This window comes from Eretmochelys imbricata, chromosome 23 (assembly GCF_965152235.1).
Source record: "Eretmochelys imbricata isolate rEreImb1 chromosome 23, rEreImb1.hap1, whole genome shotgun sequence".
NCBI classification, from domain to species: Eukaryota; Metazoa; Chordata; order Testudines; family Cheloniidae; genus Eretmochelys; species Eretmochelys imbricata.
Window position 1 is genome coordinate 14,982,110 of NC_135594.1, and position 18,577 is coordinate 15,000,686.

General features: G+C 61.9%; 1 protein-coding gene across 1 annotated transcript in view; it reads left to right on the forward strand.

Moving 5' to 3' along the window:
• The first annotated feature begins 7,999 nt into the window (after window positions 1–7,999).
• The window catches only part of TRPM4 (transient receptor potential cation channel subfamily M member 4), a 31,196-nt gene continuing 20,618 nt past the window's right edge, over window positions 8,000–18,577 (forward strand). The window contains 8 exon segments of the mRNA XM_077840190.1: window positions 8,000–8,026; window positions 8,334–8,401; window positions 8,812–8,989; window positions 9,113–9,293; window positions 9,856–10,022; window positions 10,277–10,454; window positions 11,162–11,226; window positions 11,431–11,613. Coding sequence (XP_077696316.1) covers window positions 8,000–8,026; window positions 8,334–8,401; window positions 8,812–8,989; window positions 9,113–9,293; window positions 9,856–10,022; window positions 10,277–10,454; window positions 11,162–11,226; window positions 11,431–11,613 — 1,047 coding nt within the window.

Genomic DNA, 18,577 nt, shown 5'->3' on the forward strand with positions numbered 1-18,577 from the left:
GGAGTGGCAAGGTGCTTGGTAAGGAAAGTCTGGATGAGCCTAGGCAGCCTTGTGAGCTGATGGCTGTGTCTAGTCAGCAGGGCGGGAAGGAGAGGAGTGTGGAAGAGGAGTGTCCCTGGACCTTACCTGTTAGCTGGGTGGAGAATTGGGACAGGGAAGGAAACGTGCCTGTGTCTGTCAGGGGTATTGACTTGCCCATGGAGGGAGCTACCCTGATCTCCAAGCAGTTGACTGTGACCAGCCTTGTGTGCTGGGACAAGGGGAATGAGATCCCAAGCTGGGTGTCTGGGAAAGGAGAAAGTGTGTCCGGCTCTTCTTTGTCTGTGGAGCAGACAGAAGGGGCCTTTCAGCCTGTGATGGTTGAGGGTCGTGCAGTTGTCTCAGAGTTGGTTCTGGATTCAGCTAAAGCCCAGGAAGGGAAGGGTCCGAAGTTTGTGTCTGCTCGGGAGAATGGCGCTGTAACTAGGTCACATCCAGTTAGAGTCTATGTAAAACCCCAGAGTCCAGACAATTCTGGTGCTTGTATTTTGCCTGTTGCTCATGTGTTGTTGGGAAAGGGTGCAGCAACTCTGACTAATAGTGTGAGAACCTAGCCAGGGCACAAGGAGAGCATGAAGGTGATTTGATCCTGTTACCTACTGAGGGTGTGGAAACATGTAGCAGGAAGGAAAAGATTTTCCTGAACTTGTGTGTGGCAAAGGGAAGGAGAATGCTTCTGACCTTTTATCTAGGAAGTCTGTCAGTTTGCCTGAAAGGGGATTGTGGAGGAATCTGCCAGATGGGCCAGAGGTAATTCTGGATGTAAGGGAGACCCAGAAGGTGTCTGTTGTTGCTCAGGAAAGTGTTCCTCGAGAGCAAGCCCTAGGTAAAGAGGGTAAGAGCAGAATTTCTGGGAGGGGTGAATTGTTGCATAGAAAAGCCCTAGGGAAAGGAATCCTCAGGTAGTCTTTGCAAGCAGTTTACTGCCACTGAAGGGTGTGAAAGTGATTTAATCAAGAAAGTTTCAGTTCCTAACAGCCAGAAATTTTCTGTTGTGAATGAAGCCACTGACTTTCCTGTTGAAAGATCCAGTGTGGAGAGCTTTGGGAAGGTCTCAGAGGGAGTGAAAGCTGTAAAGAAAGTTAAACAGTCCCACTTCGTCACAGGGGCTGTACAGCCGAATGGAAGGGGCGGAGGCAGAGGACTATGAACTGCTCCAAAGGCCCTGCTCCAAAGGCCCTGCTCCGTGGGTTTGGGCTGACACCCGAGGAGTGCCGGGAAAGGTTCTGGAGTCAGCGTAAAGCCCTTGAGGACACATATCTGGGACTGAACAGACTACAGGCGCCCTGGGAAGGCCCTACAGGTGCACCGTGCCGTCATACCAGACCTTCTGTTAATATGACGAAGCCATATTACAACGGGGGGAATGTGGTGTTGGCCGTGTGTGGACAGTGGGAGGAGCAGGGAGATGACCCTTTAGTAGACCTATTCCCAGAGACAGGAGCTGGTTCCCCCCTGGAAACAATCCTCCTCTCTGATCGGCTCGCCCCTGCCCAGCGAGCTGAGCTCAGAGGGGTGCTGCATCTGTACGGACAGCCGTTTTCCACCCAGCCTGGATGCACTAATCTGACTGTCCACCGGGTGCAGAAGGGTCACATCCCCCTATAAGATGCTCCCCTTTCCGAGTCACAGGGAAAACTGCTCAGGACCTGGAAAGAGAGGTCAGGGACATGCTGGCTCTGCGGGTGATCCAGCCGTCTGCCAGCCTTGGGGCCTCGCCAGTGGGGTGCTGGTCCCCAAAACAGACAGGTCAATCCGGTTCTGTGTGGACTATGGGAAGCTCAATGCCATCACCGTGTCTGATGCCTTCCCCATGCCCAGGCCTGACGAGCTCCCAGACAAGCTGGGGGGAGCTTGGTACCTTACTACCGTGGATCTTACAAAGGGCTGCTGGCAAGTGCCGCTGGATGCAGATGCCTGGCTGAAATCGGCCTTTATCACCCCCTGGGGCTCTATGAGTTCCTGGCCCTGCCTTTCGGCCTCAAGGGAGCACCGGCCACCTTCCAGCACCTGGTGGATCAGCTCATGAGGCGGGTGGAGGGTTTGGCCGTGGCATGTACATTGCGTACACCTGTGTCCTTAGCCAGACCCGGGAGCACCACGTGTCCCAGATTAGACAAGTGCTGGACCGACTCCAGGGGGCTGGGCTGACCATCAAAGCGGAGAAGAGCAAGGTGGGGATAGCGGAAGTGTCCTATCCGGGCCACCGGGTGGGGAGCGGCCGCCTAAAGCCGGAACCAGCCAGGGTGGAGGGGATCAGAGACTGGCCCGCTCCCCAGACCACAAAGCAGGTCCAGGCCTTTGTTGGGATGGCGGAGTACTATCGAAGATTCGTGCCCCACTTTAGCGCCATAGCCGCCCCCAATGCTGAGCTGTGCAAGAAGGGGAAGCCAGACGAGGTGGTCTGGACCGAGCAGTGCCAGGAGGCTTTCCGGGCGCTGAAGGAGGCTCTGGTCAGTGGCCCAGTCCTGGCAAACCCAGACTTTGACAAGTCCTTTACGGTGTTCACCGACGTGGCAGACGTGGGGCTGAGGGCGGCGTTAAGGCAGGATGGTGAAAAGGGGGAGAGACACCCCATCGGGTAGAATCATAGAATATCAGGGTTGGAAGGGACCTCAGGAGTTCATCTAGTCCAACCCCCCGCTCGAAAGCAGGACCAATCCCCAATTAAATCATTTGGGTACTTGACCAAGAAGGTGTTACCCCGGGAGCAGAACTCCGCAGCCATCGAGAACGAATGCTTGGCCATGGTGCGGGCCCTTAAGAAACTTCAGCCCTACCTCTTTGGGCGACACTTCGCTGTGTACCCCGACCGCTCCCCCGACCGGGCTGCACCAGATGAAAGGAGCCAAGGCCAAGCTCCTGAGGTGGAGCCTGCTCCTGCGGCATTATGACAGGGACGTGGTCCATGTGACAGGGAGTGCCAACATGATAGCGGACGGTTTGTCCTGGAGAGTGGGGCCCGAACTTCCCCAGGTCACTGGTTTAAGTGACCCCGTGTGACGAAGCAGAAATGTTCTTAATGTTTTCTCTTAATACTGTGTAGGTGCCTCAGTTTCCCCTAGGCATTTCTTAAGTATCTAGGTGGGGCGATAAGGGGGTGTGATCGTTGCAGAGCCCTAGGGGACCAGTGTGATGGGGTCTGTACAGAGAATGGCCGACACCCTGTCTCCTGGCAGCTGATGGCCTGGGCCCCTCCTCTGCAAGGTGCCAACTGAGGGGGCTGGAGAACAAAGAGACCAGGTGGCCTCCTGGCGCAGGAAAGAGACAAAGGCCAGAGGAGGGTGGGAGAGTCTCAGTTTGGAGCTGGCTGGGGAAATGGAGGGAGGCCCAGATGGGGCTCTGGGCTCCCTGCCCCCCAAGACGGACCTGAGAGAGGGGTCCTGGTCTCTGTACCTACAAGCTCTGGTTTTAGACCATGTTCCTGTCGGCTAATAAACCTTCTGTTTTACTGGCTGGCTGAGAGTCGCGTCTGACTGCGGAGTTGGGGGGCAGGACGCACTGGCTACCCCAGGACCCCCCACCCCCACCCCGTGCGGACTTGCTGCGGGAAGCGCAGGGTGGGACAGGGAAGGCTGGAGGCTCTGAGGTCAGACCCAGGAAGGTGGAAGCTGGGGCAGCGTCTTGCCCTGGGAACAGTCTTCTCCGAGAGAGGAGGGTCCCCCAGAGTCCTGGCTGGCTCCACATGGAGCAGATCCAGAGCATTGCCCGGGGACGCCGTGACACCCTGCTCAGTTCAGTCTCGAAGGGGGAAGAGATGTGACGGAGTAAGGAATGAGGAGCTTTCACCTGGGAATGGTGCAGGGGAGTTTTACTAGTTTTCCGTCTTCTGCTAACACGGGGTGTGCCTCAGTTTCCCTGGGGTGCTCCACCAATACTAGATGGAGATGATGAGTGATGATACTGGGCCCAGGTGACAGCTTCTGCCCAGGAAACTGGACAAAGGCTGGAGGAGGGGCCAGGGGGTGGCTGGGGAAGGCCGCTGGAGGGAGTTTCAGTTTGGGGCTGGCTGGGGAGAAGGGGAGAGGCCAGAACCGGAGTCTGGGCTCCCCACCCCGCAAGAGGGACCTGACTGAGGGGTCCTGTTGTCTGTACCTACAAGCTCTGTTTTGGGCCGTGTTCCTGTTGGCTAATAAACCTTTTGTGTTACTGGCTGTCGGAGAGTCACAGTGAATTGCAGGAAGTGCAGGGTGCAGGGCCCCGACTCCCCCACACTCCATTCCCAGAGCCAGGGATTGAACCCAGGAGTCCTGGCTCCCAGCCCCCAGGCCCCCCCGTGCACAGACTCTAACCACTAGACCAGTGAGGAGGGGCCTGGGAGGATATATGGGGGTTACCTTGCAGAAGGCGCAGTATTGGCAGACGGAGCCCGGCTGGTAGCTGTCCTCTTCTTCCTCGTCCTCTTCATCTTCCTCCCCCTCTGCAAGGACAGTCACAGCTACTGCCCGGACACCTGGGTTCCATCCCCAGCCCGGGTTGTGGGGGGAGTGAGGTCTGGTGGGTTAGAGCCGGGGGGGGGGAGGGCTGGGAGACAGGACTCCTGGGTTCTCTCCCCCTCTCTTTCGCCCCACAGCACTGCAGCTCTGAGGGGGGGGGGGGGGCTGACCCTGCCAGCACCCCGCCCCCCCCCCCCACACACACACACATACACTCCTGGCCAGCCGTGGAGCTGTCACATTGGCCCTGGCAGGCAGGTCCTGACTCCGACCCCCTCACCCTAGACAAACAACGCGCCCCCCCGGCAGGCCCACGGCCTTGGGATGATGAACTGCCTGAGCCCCCTACCATGCCCCCCCCACCCCCAAGTGCCCCCTTGCCCTCCCAATGCCCTCCTGAGCTGCCCCTGGATGATCCCTGCCCCCCACTGTGCCCCAGCCCCCGTCCCCCCAGGTTCAGGGGCTGCTCTCACCATCATCTTCCTCCCCCTGGCGCGCCCTGCCCCCTCTCTTCTCCTCCTCCCCAAGGGGCTTCCTCAGGACCCTCTCCTCGGACTCGTCCCCCTCCTCCTCGGACTCATCCGACTCGTCGCTGTGCCCGCGATGGCCATCCTCGTCTTCCTCCTCCTCCTCGGGCTGGGGGTGCCCATGGGCCTCGTCCTCATCCTCCTCAGCGTCATGGTGACGGCGCCCATGGGCATCCACTTCCTGATCATCGTGGCGATGGTGCCTAGGGGCATCTTCTTCCTCATCGTCGTGGCGACGCGGCCCGGGGGTATCTGCCGCCTCATGGGACGGCTGCTCCTCATCGCCGTGGTGATGGTGGCGGTCACCGTGGGGATGGGGCTGCCCCTGGGGTTCTACGTCGCCGTGGTGACGGTGGTGGCCAGGGCGAGGGGCCTCGTGGGGAGGCCGCTGCCCCTCCTCGCCGTGGTGGTTGCCGTGGTGATGTAGCTGCCCCTGGGGCTCCCCGTCACCGGGGCCAGGGTTGTCAGGATGCTGCGGCTGCCCCTGGGCCTGCTGGGGGGGTTCCATGTCGCCGTGGCAATGGTGGCCAGGGCTAGGGTCGTCATGGCAATGCGGCTGCCCCTGGGCCTGCTGGGGGGGTTCCACGTCGCTGTGGCGATGGTTGCCGTGGGCCGCGGGGGGCTGCAGGGCGCAGAGCAGGCCCAGCAGGAGCCAGGCTGTGGGGGGGGCCATGGGGGCGCAGGACGGCGCCGAGCAGCATGGAGCCACGGATGCCCCGGGGTCCTCTGAGCGACGGCTGCAGCTGTCCAGCTTCCCCCCACCCCGCCAATGGTGGCCTGGCCCGGCCCCTGCAGGCCCCTTGTTGCCCTTATTCGAGATGTCCCCCTCCCCCTGAATGCCAGGACAGGCTATAAATAGCAGCCCCCGCCCCGGCAGCTGGGTCACCCAGCTCGGGGTATGGGTCCTGTAGTGGGGGCAGGGCTGGGAGCCAGGACGCCTGGGTTCTCTCCCCGGCTCTCGGTGACCTGGGGCGTGGAGGGGGAGGGGAAAGAAATTAGTGGCTCGGTTTTAGCTCGACCTCCCCGTTCCCCCCCCCAATAGAGGGCAGCAGCATTCGGGGCAGGAATGTGCTGATGGGACCCGAGGAGGGCAGCAATGGGGGGGCGGGGGTGCTATAAATACCCGGCTGCCCGCGGCCCGGACGCTCACTGCCGGGCGAGGGGCCAAGTCGGGTGTCCCATTCCCAGCCATGGGCATCCATCCAGGGCGCTGGGCCAGCCGGGCACCGAATGCCCCACGCATGACCCGTAGGGGACGGACCCCCCCCTTCTTTCCCAGACCCCTCCCCCCCTAACCACTGGACCCCACTCTCCTCCCAGAGCCAGGGAGAGAACCCAGGAGTCCGGGCTCCCAGCCCCTCTGTTATGAAGCTCCTATGCAGGAGACAGCTGCTGGGGTGGGGGGACTTTAGGGGCCCCCATAGGCAGCCCCCCCCTCATAAATGCAATGTCCCGGCAAGGGGAATGAGCCCGGCTTTGAGAGGACACACTAATGCAAACCACCCTCATGCTGCGGGGGAGGCAAACAGGGGTTTGGTGCCTGAGAGAGTGTGAGGCGGGGGCTTCCATATCCCGGGGGGGAAGGGCTTGGCTCAAAGACGTGTCCCCACCCCCCCCCCGGGATCGGTTCCCTCCCCATCCCTTCCGGGCTGGATAGAGGGTGCGGTGCGGATACACCTGATGATTGCTCAGGGCGTCCTGGCTGTGAACTCTGCCCCAGGGTAGGGCCCCCTTTCAAGGAGGCCTGAGCTGGCCCTGCCCCAGTGCAGGGGAGCGAGGGGAGGCCTCCAGATTGAACAATCCACCCCCTCCCGTCCCCGTGATGAAGCGGGACTGTTCTTAATGTTTCCTCTGAATATTGTGGGGGTGCCTCAGTTTCCCCTATGCAGTTCTTAAGTATCTAGGTGGTGGGAGAAGGGTGTATGATCGTTGCAGTTGTCATCAGGTACCGGGGCAATGCTCTGGACCTGCTCCCCATGAAGCCAGGCAGGACTCTGGGGGAGTCTCCTCTCTGGGAGCAGCCTGTCTGCAGGACACACAGCTCCCCTGGCTCCACCTTCCTGGGGCTGACCCCCAAGCCTCCAGCCTCCCCTGCCCCTCCGGGCGCGTCCCCCAGCGACTCCACCAGATGGGGCTCCTGGGGGGGCCAGGGGGTCCTGCCCCCTGACTCTGCAGTCAGACGTGACTCTCAGCCAGCCAGTAACACAGAGGTTTATTAGACGACAGGAACATGGTCTAACACAGAGCTTGTAGGTGCAGATAACAGGACCCCTCAGCCGGGTCCATTTTGGGGGGCAGGGAGCCAGACAACCACATCTGCACTTCACTCCAGGTCCCCAACCAGCCCCAAACTGACCCCTTCCAGTGCCCCACCCCTCCCGGGCTGGGCTTTGTCCCTTTCCCCGGGCCAGGAGGCCACCTGATTCCTTTGTTCTCCAACCCTTTCGCTCTCACCTTGCAGGGGGGAAGGGCCCAGGCCATCAGCTGCCAGGAAACAGGGTGTCGGCCATTCTCTGTGTCCAGACCCCTGCACACACCTGCCCTCTAGGGCTCTGCAAGGATCATACACCCTTATCCCACGCCCTAGAGACTTAAGAACTGCCTAGGGGAAACTGAGGCACCCCCACACTATTCAGCGGAAACATTAAGAACAGTCCCGCTTCCTCACACCCACACCCACCCCCTGGAGCTGAGATCAGAATCCAGTCCTGACTCCATTGCAAACAGGAGTGCCTCCGGATTGACCCTGGGCGCTGAGAACAGAACCTGACCCCCCTGCAGTCAGTGGTGACTCCAGATTGACTGGCAGCAGGGTGTTTCCTGCCTCCCCCTCCACACACACACCAGCGCGTGGGTGTCTCGATCTGGTCAGGCTGGTTTCTGGCTGGGTGGGGCCACGGCACCGGAGAGAGTTCGACTCACCTTTGCCAGGTGAGACGCTGGGTTCCCTGGGCTCCAGACGCTGCAGATCTGACAGCCCCAGCCTAGCCTGGCACCATGGGCAGGGACAAACAGCGAGATCAGGTACGGGGCCCCTTGCCCCAGGGCTGAGACGGGCAGCATGGGGCATCCAGACGCCAAGCTTCCTGGGTGTAGGGTGCACCTGGGGGGCAGGAGACAGCCCCCCCCCCAGGGTGGGGGGGCTGTGAGGGGATTGGGGGGCTCTGAGGGTCCCCTCTCCAGGACTGGGGGGGCTCTGGGGATTGGGGGGGCTCTGAGGGTTCCCTCTCCAGGATTGGGAGGGCTCTGGGGATTGGGGCATTGGGGGGGGGTTCCTCTTTCTCAGACCCTGACCTGGCTCCTCCATCCCCCCCCCCCACCACCACTCCAGGCCTGGATCCCCAAACGCTTCAAGAAGAAAACCTGCACAACCTACATTGAGGATCCACAGGACGCGGGGTGAGTGGGGTCCCCCCCAACGGGGATGCCCTAAGGCTGCTCCCCCAGTGCCCGGGGATCTGCCAGTGCCCTCCCTCCCGCACTGCAGGTATTATTGTCAAATGCAGGCCGGGGTGTCTCATCACATGCAGCAGCCCCCCGTTGACCCCTCTGTCCCCCAGTGACCCCTTCCTGCCCCCCAGTGTCCCAGTGATCCTGTCCCTGTCCCCCAGCACCCCTGGTTCTCCTCCCAGGCTCCCCATGACCCTATCTCCTCCCCACCTCTACCAGTGCAGGCCCCTGGGACCCCCCCTTCCCCACAGTGACCCCCTGCTCCCTCCCGTGTCCCAGTGACCGTGTCCCTGCCCCCCTGCACCATGCTTTCCCAGTGCCACCCCTCAGCCCCCCCATGACCCCCGTCTCCTCCCCAGCACCCCCCCTCGGTGCCAGTGCGGGAGCCCCCGGGCCGAGCACGTCTCTGTGGCCGTGGAAGACGCCTTCGGCACAGCCATCGTCAGCAAATGGGACTCGGCCCAGCACACCACGGAGGGGCCCACGGACGCCTTCGGGGAGCTGGAGTTCGTGGGGGCCGGTGGCAAATCCAGCAAGGTGAGGGGCTGTGGGGCGGGAGTGAGGGGCACCGGCAGAGCTGGAGGGGGAGGGGGGGAACCTGGGGCTGCGGGGCGGGAGTGAGGGGCACCGCCTGACCGGTTCCTCACTGCCCCCGGCCAGTTCATCCGCCTGTCGGACTCCTCGGACCCTGCGCTCGCCTACAACCTGGTGACCGAACACTGGAAAACCTCCCCTCCCAACCTCGTGGTGTCAGTTGTCGGGGGTGACGGGGAGGCCCCCGTCCGGGCCTGGCTCCGGGACCTGCTGCGTAAGGGGTTGGTGAAGGCGGCGCAAAGCACAGGTGGGCCCCCCCCCGCCCTCTCCCGGGCCAAGCAGCGGTGGAAAGCTGGGCGTGCAACGCACTTGTGTGTGCAAATGCCGGCACGCTCTGTGCAAACGCCAGTGTGCTCCGTGCAAACACTGCCGTGCTCCGTGCAGAGGCCGGTGCACTCAATTCCAGCGCTGCCAGGAGCCATGCAAACGCTGGCGCACGCTGTGCAAACACCAGGGCACGCCGTGCAAATGCTGCCGTGCTTCGTGCAAATGCCGGTGCGCTCTGTGCTCTCGCACGTGTGGGTGCAAAAGGGCACGCCCTGTCCCACTGGCGGGGAAGCCCTGCCACATGCTCCGAGGCTGCTGCACTGCTGAATGTGCTGGTGCCCGGACTCTGCGTGCCCAGCAAGACCCCGAGGTGCACACGCCCCCCAGGCCTGAGGGATGGGTCACGTCTGTGCCTGTGTCCCATTCAGGCTCTGGGTGTGACACGGCGGGGAGGGGAGATGGGGGTACGTGGGAGTGGGGGGGCACTGGGAGGGGTGTGTTCCACTCTCAGCCTGTGCCACGCTCCCTGCCCACCCCCCCAGGTGCATGGATCATGACCGGGGGGCTGCAGGCCGGCATTGGGCGACATGTCGGGGAGGCCGTCCGGGACCATGCCACAGCCAGCACCAGCCCCTGCACCCGCGTGGTGGCCATGGGCGTCGCGCCCTGGGGCATCGTTGCCAACCGCGAGGCCCTCGTCAATCCCAAGGTACAGGTGGGGGGATCCTGACAGCGGGGGGGGAGGGCGTGGGCCACTGGGGGCTCTCTGGGGGGAGCCTGGGGGAGCTCCAGTCTGGGTACCAGGGAGAGGTCTCTGTGGGGGATGGACTGGAGGCTGGCGGGGGGAAGGATCGAGCTGGGTGCTGGAGGGTCTCTGTGGGGGGGTCAGGTTGGGTGCTGGGGTGTCTCTCGGGGGGGTCCGGCCTGTCACCAAGCCCCCCCTCCCCCGCTGTCCCCCACCAGGGCTCGTTCCCTGCCCACTACTGGTGGGTCCCCCCTGCGGGCACCACCTGCCCCCTGGACAGTAACCACTCGCTCTTCTTCCTGGTGGACGACGGTTCCCGGGGGCGCCCCGGGGGCGAGAGCCGCTTCCGCGCCCACCTGGAGAAACACATCGCCCAGCAGAGGGTGGGCGCCGGGGGTGAGTACCCCCTCCCGGTTACCCTGGTTACCCCCGGCCTGGTTACCTCACTTGCACCCAGCTTGGTTACCCTTGGCCTGGTTACCAGGGGGCCCGGTTACCACAGTCACACACCCCCGGCCCGGTTACCATGGTCACACGCCCTCGGCCTGGTTAGCCCCCAGCCCGCTTACCACGGTTACCCCGGGCCTGGTTACCACGGTCACATTCCCCTGGTCCGGTTACAAGTTACCCCCAGCCCGATTACCATGGTCACAGCCCCCTGGTTACTCCCTGGCCAGGTTACCATGGTTACTCCCCCTGGCCAGGGTTAGCATGATTGTACACACACACCACAGCCATGGGTACCAGGGTTAGTCGCCTTTCCTGAGCCCTTAACCACATCTGCCCTCCACCCCCCGTGACTCGCCCCCTAAGTTCTGAGTGCCCCGCCTCAGGCTGCCCCCCTTCCCTCCCCTGGGCGAGATCCCCTGAGCGGGTCGTAGTCTCCCCCACCCAGAGAGAACCCAGGTGTCCTGGTCTCAGGGGTGGGGAGAGAACCCAGGCGTCCTGGTCCCAGGGGTGGGGAGAGAACCCACAAGACCAGCCTGTGCCTACACACTAGTTTTTGGCTATTCCCTGGGGCCGGATCTGTCACCCGCCCCCTCCTGCCGGCCCCCCCCCCCCCCCCGGCACTGACAATCCCTCCCCCGATCGCCGTCTTGCAGGAACTGGCAGCATCGAGATCCCCGTGCTGGTAATGGTCATCGGGGGCAACGCGTCCATGGTCACGGTAAGGGGGGGACTGTGGGGGAGAGATGGACACAGCCCCGGGGGACTGGGGGAGGGGAGGGGAGGGGAATGGGGGGATGGAGGGGGAACAAGGGGAATGGGGGGGCAGGGTGTGGGAGAGGGACACGGGGGGGGGGGGATTGATGGCTGTGGAGTGGGAGGGGGACACTCTGCCACTCTGCTGACCCCCCCTTCCCCCCTCCAGCGCGTGCGGGAGGCTGCTGAGGCGGACATCCCCTGCCTCCTGGTGGGGGGCTCCGGGGGTGCGGCCGACTGTCTGGCCCAGATCCTGCAGGACGTGCAGCCGGGCCAGGAGAGCCGGGTGCTGATCCAGGAGAAGCTGCAGGGACGCTTCCCGCCCGCCGACGTGCCAGGCCTGGCCGAGCAGGTACCACAGCCCCCCCGGGGACCCAGGCATCTGGGGGCAGGGGACTCAAGGGACTGACCCCTCAGCCCACCCTCAACGGGACCCAGGGTGGAGCGGAGCCCGGCACTGCGGGGAGCGGGTTCATGGGGTGTTGGACCTTGTGATGAAGTGAAGACTTTCCCTTGATATGTTGTATGTGAGTGTGACAATGTGACAGAGCAGGGAGGGGGGAGTGTTGACCTGGGAATGTGCCCTGGGGATGGGAGACCTGAGAGCCTGTCACCTGAGCCAGGAGGGGGCGGGGGAGGTAACACCTCTGCCCAGGAATGTGGACGGAGGCTGCAGCAGGGAACCTGCTGGGGGGGTTTAGTTTCAGTTTGGGGCTGGGTGGAGGAACACAGGGAACCCCAGGGCTGGGGTCTAAGCTCCCTGCTCCCCCAGAAGGACTTGACTGAGGGGTCCTGGGTGTACCCACAAGCTCTGTTTTGGACTGTGTTCCCGTTGTCCAATAAACCTTCTGTTTTACTGGCTGGCTGAGAGTCTCAGTGAATCCCAGGAAGAGGGGTGCAGGGCCTGGACTCCCCCACACTCCGTGACAGCTGGTGCTAGCGGTGGGATGTACTGCACCCCGTGAACGGCACTTCCTGCAGTAAGTGACTGGGGAGCAGTAAAACGAAGGGGGATTGACGGGGACCAGGCGTGCTGAAGATTCAGAGAGAGACGGTTTCAGGGGGCGGTTAACCCCTGGGAGTGTGTGACCAGAGAGAAGGACTTTTGCAGTAACAGGGTCCCCCGGGGGATTGCAGCGAGCGGTCCCAGGGGCGGAGGAGTCTGCAGCTCGACCCTGGCAAAGAGGTGGTGACCTCAAGAAGGACTGGCACACGAGGGGCTTTTCCTGGAAACCGTGGAAAGCTGCCCGGCCTGCGAGTGGCCAGCAGGGAGATGTACGCTAAACGCCTTAAGAGCGACCTGGTGGAGCTGTGCAGGCAGAGGGGGCTGCGCACTGGGAGGTCCACCAAGGAACAGCTGATTGCCCAGCTGGAGGAGAGGGATCGCTTGGATGACCCGATCCCTGTCCCTGAGGGAAGCTGCCCGGCGGACGCAGCGTGGGCCCTGGGGCCTGACTGGGCTGGGAGGGGTCAGACTGCTGCCCAGGACATCCCGAGACCCTTCCTACCTATGCCTGGGGGAGGGGTTGGGGGAAGCCCAGCGAATACCGAGGGCACCCTGACTCCGGCAGCCAGCAGGGGACCCTCCCGGCGGAGCTCCCCATCCCTGGAGCGGATGCGGCTGGAATGGGAGAGGGAGATGAAAATGAGGGAGCTGGAGGATCATGAAAATCAACGTCAACATGAACGTCAGGAGAAGGAGAGGGAACGTCAGGAGAAGGAGAAACAAAGACAGCATGAACTGGAGCTGGCCAGGCTGAGGAGCAGTGGGGCCCCGGCTGCGGTGAGTGAGGAGGGACCCAAGACTGCAAGGAGCTTTGATAAGTGCTTCCTGGACCAGCGGAAGGAGGGGGAGGACATAGATAGCTTCCTGACGGCCTTGAGAATGCCTGCAAGATGCACAGGGTTGACCCTGCAGACAGGCTCCAGTTCCTCACCCCCTTACTGGACCCCAAAGCCGTGGAGGTGTACAGCCGAATGACAGGGGCGGAGGCAGGGGACTATGAACTGTTCAAACAGGCCCTGCTCCGTGAATTTGGGCTGACCCCCGAGATGTACCGGAGAAGGTTCTGGAGTCAGCGTAAAACGCCTGAGGTCACCTACCTACAACTGGTCAACCGGATGCAGGGGTATGCCCGCAAGTGGACAGCTGGGGCCCAAGCAAAAGAGGACCTGCTTGACCTAATCGTACTGGAGCAGCTGTATGAACAGTGCCCTTCCGACCTGAGGCTGTGGTTGGTGGACAAAAAGCTCGAGAACCCCCAGCACGCAGGGCAGCTGGCCGACAAGTTTGTGAACAGTCGGTCAGGGGGTAGCAGGGAGGAGTCCCAAAAGAACAGGCCCCCCCCGATGCAGAGAGAGAGTCACCATGGGGCCTCCCAGCGGGGAAATAGGGAGAACCCCCTCCAAAGGGGAACGCCTGGCGTCGGGCCCCTCCGACCCGCTCGAGGGGACCAACGTGACCTGAGCTGCTATCACTGTGGCCAGACAGGCCACGTACAGACCCAGTGTCCCGGGCTCAGGGACAAACTGAGCAGACCCAACCTACCCAGGGTTAACTGGGTAGGGACTCAGCCGGACGAGGGGCAGACGACCCAGGCAAGGGGGGCTACCAGTTTACCACCTGCTCAGGAGGGAAGAGTACCCCCGGCCAGCTCCGCCAGAGGGCTGGATGCTCTGGACTCAGGGTGCTCGGTTTACAGGGTGGGCGCGGGGCTGTCCCTCCGGAGAGAGTGCCTTGTTCCCCTGGAAGTGGACGGGAGGAAGGTCAATGGATACTGGGATACGGGCGCGGAGGTGACGCTGGTCCGGCCCGAGGTGGTGGCCCCAGATCAGGTGGTACCCAACACCTACCTGATCCTGACAGGGGTGGGCGGGACCCCATTCAAGGTGCCCGTGGCAAGGGTACACCTGAAATGGGGGGCCAAGGAGGGCCCCAAGGATGTGGGGGTACACCACCATTTGCCCACTGAAGTTTTGATGGGGGGAGACCTAGAGGACTGGCTAAGCAAGCCCCAGACCGCCCTGGTTGTGACCTGTAGCCAGAGCCGGCGAGGGGCACTGCACCCTGACCTCGGGGAGGGTACCACACCGGAGGCGCAGGACCCTACCCTGGTGGGGAGGGAGCGCCGAGGGGCACGGCTCAGAGAGGCGGAGGCCTCAGACCCGGCCAATGAGAGGGAACCGGGCCCCATCCCTTCCCCAGCCGCTGAGTTCCAGGCCGAGTTGAGGAAAGATCCTTCCTTGAGGAAGCTCAGGGACCTGGCCGACCTCAGTGTGGTACAGACCATGAGGAGAGGCTGCCAGGAGAGGTTCCTGCGGGAGAAGGGGTTCCTGTACCGAGAATGGGCTCCCACAAGGGAAGTAGAGTCCTGTGGGGTCAGGAGGCAGCTGGTGGTCCCCCAGAAGTATCGCCGCAAGCTCCTGTACCTGGCCCATGACATCCCCCTCGCAGGGCACCAGGGAATCCGGTGCACCCGGCAGAGGTTGCTACAGAACTTTTACTGGCCCGGGGTCTTTACCACGGTCCGGCAGTATTGCCGATCCTGTGACCCCTGTCAGAGGGTGGGGAAGGCCCGGGACAAGGGGAAAGTGGCTTTGAGACCTTTGCCTATCACAGAAGAGCCTTTCCAGAAGGTGGCCATGGACATCGTGGGGCCTCTCAGCAAGACGACCCGGTCGGGGAAGAAATACATTCTGGTGGTGGTAGATTTTGCCACCCGCTACCCCGAGGCAGTGCCCTTAGCTTCCATTGAAGCAGACACCGTGGCCGATGCGCTCCTGACCATTTTCAGCCGAGTGGGGTTCCCCAAGGAAGTCTTGACAGACCAAGGCTCCAACTTCATGTCAGCCCTGCTCTGGTGCTTGTGGGAGAAATGTGGGGTCCGGCACGACTGGGCCTCAGCTTATCACCCCCAGTCCAATGGGCTGGTGGAGAGGTTCAACGGGACGCTAAAGATGATGCTGAAAACCTTTATGAACCAGCACCCGCAGGATTGGGACAAGTACTTACCTCACCTGCTGTTCGCGTACAGGGAGGTGCCCCAGGAGTCGACCGGATTTTCGCCTTTCGAACTGTTATATGGCAGGAGGGTGAGGGGCCCCCTGGACCTGATGAGAGACGAGTGGGAGGGGAAGGCCACTTCCGATGGAGAGTCAGTGGTGGAGTATGTCCTGATCTTCCAAGAGAGACTGGCTGAACTCATGGGCCTGGCCAGGGAAAATCTGGCCAGAGCCCAGAGGAAGCAGAAGGTCTGGTATGACCGCACGGCGCGGGCCCATGCCTATGCCACCGGGGATCAGGTGATGGTTCTCATCCCCGTGAGAAAGAACAAACTACAGGCCGCCTGGGAGGGCCCTTTCAAGGTTGTCAAGCAGCTCAACGAGGTAAACTATGTGGTGGAGCTGTCGAACCGGGCGCACCACCGCCGGGTGTACCATGTGAATATGATGAAGCCATACTATGCCAGGGGGAATGTGGTGTTGGCCGTGTGTGGACAGTGGGAGGAACAGGGATATGACCCTTTAGTAGATCTATTCCCTGGGGCCAGAGCTGGTTCCCCCCTGGAAACAATTCCCCTCTCGGATCAGCTAACCCCTGCCCAGCAAGCTGAGGTCAGGGGGGTGCTGCATCCGTACCGACAGCTGTTTTCCAACCAGCCTGGACGCACTAATCTGACTGTCCACCGGGTGCAGACAGGGTCGCACCCGCCGATAAGATGCTCCCCCTTCCGAGTCACAGGGAAAACTGCTCAGGACCTGGAAAGAGAGGTCCGGGACATGCTGGCTTTGGGGGTGATCCAGCCATCTGCCAGACCTTGGGCCTCGCCGGTGGTGCTGATCCCCAAAAAGGATGGATCGGTCCGGTTCTGTGTGGACTATCAGAAGCTCAATGCCATCACAGTATCTGATGCCTACCCCATACCCAGGCCTGATGAGCTCCTAGATAAGCTGGGAGGAGCTCGGTACCTTACCACCATGGACCTTGCAAAGGGCTACTGGCAAGTGCCGCTGGATGCAGATGCCCGGCTGAAATCGGCCTTCATCACCCCTCTGGGGCTCTATGAGTTCGTGACCCTGCCTTTCGGCCTCAAGGGAGCGCCGGCCACCTTCCAGCGCCTGGTGGACCAGCTACTGAGGGGGATGGAGAGTTTTGCCGTGGCGTATATTGATGACATCTGTGTCTTTAGCCAGACCTGGGAGGACCACGTGTCCCAGGTTAGACAAGTGCTGGACCGACTCCAGGGGGCTGGGCTGACTGTAAAAGCAGAGAAGTGCAAGGTGGGGATGGCGGAAGTAGCTTACCTGGGCCATCGGGTGGGGAGCGGCCGCCTAAAGCCGGAACAAGCCAAGATGGAGGTGATCAGAGACTGGCCCACTCCCCACACCAAAAAGCAGGTCCAAGCCTTTATTGGGATGGCAGGATACTACCAAAGATTTGTGCCCCACTTTAGCGCCATAGCCAACCCCATCACTGAGCTATGCAAGAAGGGGAAGCCAGACAAGGTGGTCTGGACCGAGCAGTGCCAGGAGGCTTTCCGGGCGCTGAAGGAGGCTCTGGTCAGTGGCCCAGTTCTGGCAAACCCAGACTTTGACAAGCCCTTTGTGGTGTTCACCGATGCCTCAGACACGGGACTGGGGGCGGTGTTGATGCAGGAGGATGAAAAGGGGAGAGACACCCCATCGTGTACCTGAGCAAGAAGTTGCTACCCCGGGAGCAACACTACGCGGCCATCGAGAAGGAGTGCCCGGCCATGGTGTGGGCCCTCAAGAAACCAGAGCCCTATCTCTTCGGGCGACACTTCACCGTCTACACCGACCACTCTCCCCTGACCTGGCTGCACCAGATGAAAGGAGCCAACGCCAAGCTCCTGAGATGGAGCCTGCTCCTGCAGGATTACGACCTGGACGTGGTCCACGTGAAGGGAAGTGCCAAGCTGATAGCGGATGCGCTGTCCCGGAGAGGGGGCCCCGAACTTCCCCAGGTCACTGGTCGGCGTGACCCCCCCTCAGTTCATTCTCGAAGGGGGGAGAGATGTGACGCAGCAGGGAGGGGGGAGTGTTGACCTGGGAATGTGCCCTGGGGATGGGAGACCTGAGAGCCTGTCACCTGAGCCAGGAGGGGGAGGGGGAGGTGACACCTCTCCCCAGGAATGTGGACGGAGACTGCAGCAGGGAACCTGCTAGGTGGGTTTATTTTCAGTTTGGGGCTGGGTGGAGGAACACAGGGAACCCCAGGGCTGGAGTCTAAGCTCCCTGCTCCCCCAGAAGGACTTGACTGAGGGGTCCTGGGTGTACCCACAAGCTCTGTTTTGGACTGTGTTCCTGTGGTCCAATAAACCTTCTGTTTTACTGGCTGGCTGAGAGTCTCAGTGAATCCCAGGAAGAGGGGTGCAGGGCCTGGACTCCTGAGTCTTACTGTTTTGCGTGAATGCTGTGTATGCCTCAGTTTCCCTGTGTATTGCGCCAGTGTCTGGGTGGTGGAAATAAGCAGGTGTGACTTATCCGGGGGCAGCTCCAGCTGCCTGCAGGGATGCTCTGGCCGCCCCTTTGTAAATGGAGACCCCGGAGGAGGATGCGACCAGGGGACTCTGGCCCTGGAAGTTAGAGGCTGCAGGAGGAGCAACGGGCAAGGCAGGGGCCAGGCAGCTGGAAGCGAGTGAGTCTCGGCTGGCTGGGTGGGCATGGGGAGGACCAGGAACACAGCGTAGGGCAGAGCTCTGCCCTCCCTCTGGCCTCTCTCTCCTTCCTGGTAGGGTGACCAGCTGTCCCGATTTTATAGGGACAGTCCTGATTATTGGGTCTTTTTCTTATATAGGCTCCCATTACCCCCCACCCTGTCCTGATTTTTCACATTTGCTGTCTGGTCACCCTACTTCCAGGGCACAGAGTCACCTGGTCGCAGCCCCCACAAAAGTCACACATGCTTATTCCCGCTACCCAGGCACTGGTGTAATACACAGGGAAACTGAGGCACACATAGTATTCATGCAATACAGACTCACATACAACGTAATTGTCACGGAGTCCCTGGGCGATGCTCTGGAACTGCTCCCCATGAAGCCAGTCAGGACTCTGGGGCAGTCGCCTGCCTGTGAGCAGCCTGTCTTCAGGACACACAGCTCACACAGCTTCCACCTTCCTGGGTCTGACCTCGGAGCATTCAGCATCCTCTCCCCCTCCGTGCGCTTCCCCCAGCGAGTCCGCTCAGGCGGGGCTCCTGGGGAAGCCAGAGGGTCCTGCACCCCATCTTCGCAGTCAGACGTGACTCTCAGCCAGCCAGTAAAACAGAGGTTTATTAGATGACAGGAACATGG